Source organism: Lactuca saligna, chromosome 8 (assembly GCF_052625555.1).
Source record: "Lactuca saligna cultivar CGN05327 chromosome 8, ASM5262555v1, whole genome shotgun sequence".
NCBI lineage: Eukaryota > Viridiplantae > Streptophyta > Magnoliopsida > Asterales > Asteraceae > Lactuca > Lactuca saligna.
In genome coordinates this window covers 68670458-68674762 of record NC_136424.1, presented here as the reverse complement: position 1 = coordinate 68674762, position 4305 = coordinate 68670458, and the positions used below count along the sequence as shown (strand labels likewise).

The 4305-nt window shown below is 36.0% G+C and overlaps 1 protein-coding gene across 1 annotated transcript; it reads right to left on the bottom strand.

Moving 5' to 3' along the window:
* Positions 1-2105: 2105 nt before the first annotated feature.
* Positions 2106-2972, bottom strand: LOC145009725 (uncharacterized). Its single transcript, XM_078968365.1, has 2 exons — positions 2521-2972; positions 2106-2421 (listed from the first exon to the last, which is right to left on the bottom strand). Exons 1-2 carry the CDS (start codon positions 2970-2972, stop codon positions 2106-2108), a joined length of 768 nt encoding a protein of 255 aa, XP_078824491.1.
* Between the last annotated feature and the right edge of the window lie 1333 nt (positions 2973-4305).

The window sequence follows — 4305 nt, the reverse complement described above, 5'->3', positions numbered from 1 at the left end:
TGGTATAGGGTTCTATTCATCATGTATGCAGCCAATCGAATCACTTCAACCTAAAATTTTCGAGGAACATTCATGCCAAACAGGGAGGCCCGAAAGATCTCAATTATTTTTTTAATTTCTTCTTTTGGCTATTCCATTTTGTTTGGGTGTTCTAGCATAAGAAGTTTGGTGTCTGATTGAGTTTTCTTGATAGGGTGAGTCATTTTACGGTTGATTTACTCACCACCATTAGCAGACTATAATATTTGGATCTCCTTCCTATATTTTGTTTAGATAAGGTGGAGTAGTTCTTTGAATGCAAACACTACCTCTCCTTTATTTTCAAGGATGGGTGTCCAAATCGTTCTAGCACATTCATCTAAAAAGGTGACAAAATACTTCGCACCATTAGGAGTAGGGTTAGGAGCATGCCCTTATACGTTAGAATGAATTTTCAAAAATATGAAAATAGTTAGCTATTGGTAGGAACATATGAAATTTTCTTATTTTTCGCTAATTCACATATTCCACACTTGAAATCACTATCTATTTAATTTTTAAAAAATGGTTTAACTTTCCTAACATATTTGAAAGATAAATGCCTAAGACGGTGAGGCCATAACATTGTCACATACTTATTTACTTACTTTATTATCATGTGATAAGCTTGACTTTGATGATTTTCTTCGACATAGTACAACCGACCCCAACTAGTACCATAACCAAGAATCTGATGTGTCACCATATCTTGAAACACATAATCATTTCGCCAAAAAAAATAAATTATAGTTCATGGCTTTAATAATTTTACTAATTGAAAGTATGTTCGATGATAATGAAGGAACACAAGGATGAAGTTAAGATCCATGGAGCTTGACACTTTTACAGAACCTTCACCTATTACGTATTTTAATCCTCCATTAGCTACTTGAATAATAGATTGTTTTGGGGATACGATGTTGTTTAGTTTTCAAAATTGTTCGTCATATGGTCAGTTGCACCTGTATCAATTATTCAATTGTTATTTGGAGTATGATTATGTTGTAACAAACCAAAGGTCGGTAGAAGTGTAACCTGTTATTGGAGTGGTTACGTCTTGAGTTTTTTAAGAAGTAACCACTATTGTTTAACCTATTTTATTCCTTGATTTCTTTGTAAAGTCCCACCATTATGGGTATCCAATGATCTCGTAGCATCAAAGTTTTGAGTGCCCTTCTTCCCTGCAATAAGTACACGTGAAAGTATTACATTTCCTACTTGAGCTCTATCCTTTCTAGGGCCGACTTCGAGAGACCATATGAACCATACTATCTCGATCATGCTTTTATTCCTCCATAGTTAGTCATTGGTTTTGTTCTTTTCGGATATATGCATATCATGATTCCAAATCCAGGGGTGGATATTTTCTTAAAATTTCACTCATAGCTTGATTAAAATTAGCATCCAAGCATGCCAAGAAAATGTGAACATGGAATCGAGATATTGTATTATTCAGAGCGACTATATGCCTTACAGTATCTTCACGTGTTGTCAGACGGGTGTCTATTCTTGGAATATGCTCACTAATTCATTGTAGTAGGATGGAAGTGATCGTCCATTCTCGCGAGATATAAAGGACCTTTGGTTTAACTCAAAGATTTGATATTCGTCTATTCCATCATAGAAGATTTTCGTAACAGCCTCCCATATTTTTTGTAGAATATATAAATCAAAATAATAGCCTATGTTTGTTTGCTGCTTTGATATGTCGACAGAAATAGAAGAAAAGAAAATATTGATTATAAAAAGAACTAATGTACTGAATGGAAAATTGAAAGCAAAAAACCTCTGATACTTTTATTCATGATAGAAGGCTATATATAACCCTCTTAAAAGCCACATGAAAAAACAAGAAAAGAGCCTAAAGACTCGTAGCACCTACTAACCCATTCTTCCCATGTGCTCCAAAGTCCATGGAATTGGTCAAACAAAGAAAAACAATTCTATCTACTAAGCTAATAAAATATAAGATAATAAATACTTATTATAACCAAAGTTTTAGCCATGCATGTAAAATTATGACTACCAAACCGATTAATAAACCAACAATCACCCCCTTAATCGGTTTGTTTTTTCATCCCACTAGATCACAGTAATGTCGGCTCCTCCTCGATGATCAAGTTTGCTTCTTTTTCCCACTTTGGACATTCATTGTTGTAATGACTGAATTCACCACATTTGTAGCATTTTACGTGAGTCTTGTCCCGAACACGTTCCTTACCATCTTGGCTCCTCCCAGACCCATGACCTCTTCCCCGGCCACATCCAAAGCCATCTCGATGCGAACCTCCACTGCCACAATGCATACAACCATCTGACTTTTCTTCTCTTGACAACAACAACCCACCATGAACGTCCTCCACCTTCTCGGATCCTTTGATGCGCTCCTCATATGCCTTTAGTCTACCAACAGCTTCATAAAAAAACATCATATCCAACTCAAATCATTGCTCAATCGATGCCACAATTTGAAGAAAGGACTTGGGAATAGAATCAAGTAACCTTTTCACCAAGTCAACTTCTTCAAGTTCATGTCCGAGACTCCGTGCTTTCGAAGCTAAACCACTCAACTTGGCTGCAAAATCATCAACGGTTTCTCCCTCCTTCATACGCAAGCTTTCTAGTTCCCTCTTCAAAGTTGCTAATCGAGCCGTTCTTACCCGATCCACACCCAAATACCAAGTTTTTAATCCTTCCCAAACCCTTTTTGGATCGGTGTAATCGGACATTTGCAACACCATCTCTTCTGGTATTGCTTGAAATAAGAAAGCAAGAGCTTGTTTCTTCTTCTTTGGATCCGATTCTCCACCGGATGTCTTTGCTTCAACAGTCTCCCATATTCCATGTGCATCCATGATGGACTTTACTTTGACTGCCCATACCAGATAGTTGGTTGGGGTCAAAATCAGAATCTGATATGACATTGAACCACCATCTTTTACTGCTAACGCCATTTTTCCTTTCTTGTGACAACCCCAAACTTTTCAGATCCAACCCGTTCCAATTGAGACTCCTCTTCCACTTGTCAAGAAAACCAAGCTCCTGCTTCTTTTGTTTTCTTTTACCAGATGTGAGTAAGCAAAATCAAAACCCACCCGTTCTGATTTCTTTCCGCTTCTCTTCCCCGCTTCAGGTTAGGCTCTCTTTAACCCGGAACAAGGATCATCAAGGATGGAGCTGCATCTTTTCTTGTTATAAGAACTTACACACCCTTCAATAGAAGCTTGGAGATCTGATACCAAATGTAGAATATATAAATCAAAATAACAGCCTGTGTTTGTTTGCTGCTCTAATATGTCGACAGAATAGAAGAAAAGAAAATATTGATTATAAAAAGAACTAATGTACTGAATGGAAAATTGAAAGCAAAAAACCTCTGATACTTTTATTCATGATAGAAGGCTAGATATATCCTTCTTAAAAGCCACATGCAAAAACAAGAAAAAAGCCTAAAGACTTGTACCACCTACTGACCCATTCTTCCCATGTGCTCCAAAGTCCATGGAATTGGTCAAACAAAGAAAAACAATTCTATCTACTAAGCTAATAAAATATAAGATAATAAATACTTATTATAACCAAAGTTTCATCCATGCATGTAAGATTGTGATTACCAAACCGATTAATAAACCCACATTTTTGTCGTCGTTTGGAGACTAGTGAAGCAGCGATTTAGGGTTGGACTCATCGAGTTGATAATCTAAATTTTAACTCGATTATTATCAATTAACCAGAATTTGATTTTTGTTTTCATTAGTTGTAGGTTTCAAGGGTGTACCTTTAATGAATTCAGATTTGTTTCTTGCACCAATTCGCAAATCCATTAGTTGAGAACAGAAGGAATAGTTCATGTCATCGAGGATGACTCTGGTGGGGTACGGTGCATCTTGCACATTCTGGATAATGACTGTTGAAGGGTTAGAGAAACCTGTGTCACCCATTGAAGGATGAGATTTACATTTTTCAAAAATATGTGGTATGCTCTAATACCATGTATAAACTAAGAATATGATATAGAGGAAGAGACTTCCTTTTTTGCATATCCAATATGAATCATGTGTACATGGCTTTATAAAGGCAGAAGATAACAAACCTAACTAGGATACCACATATACTTTAGGAATTAGATAAACATTTACAAAGAAGCTTTACATGAAACTCCTAACATTGCTCTCGCCAACAATTTTGTGGCCGTATGTGCGGTAACAAAATTTTGTCAAATATTACTTAGTAAGATAATTTTTCCAATATTAATTATTTATTTTAAAAAAAACATGGATGTTCAGA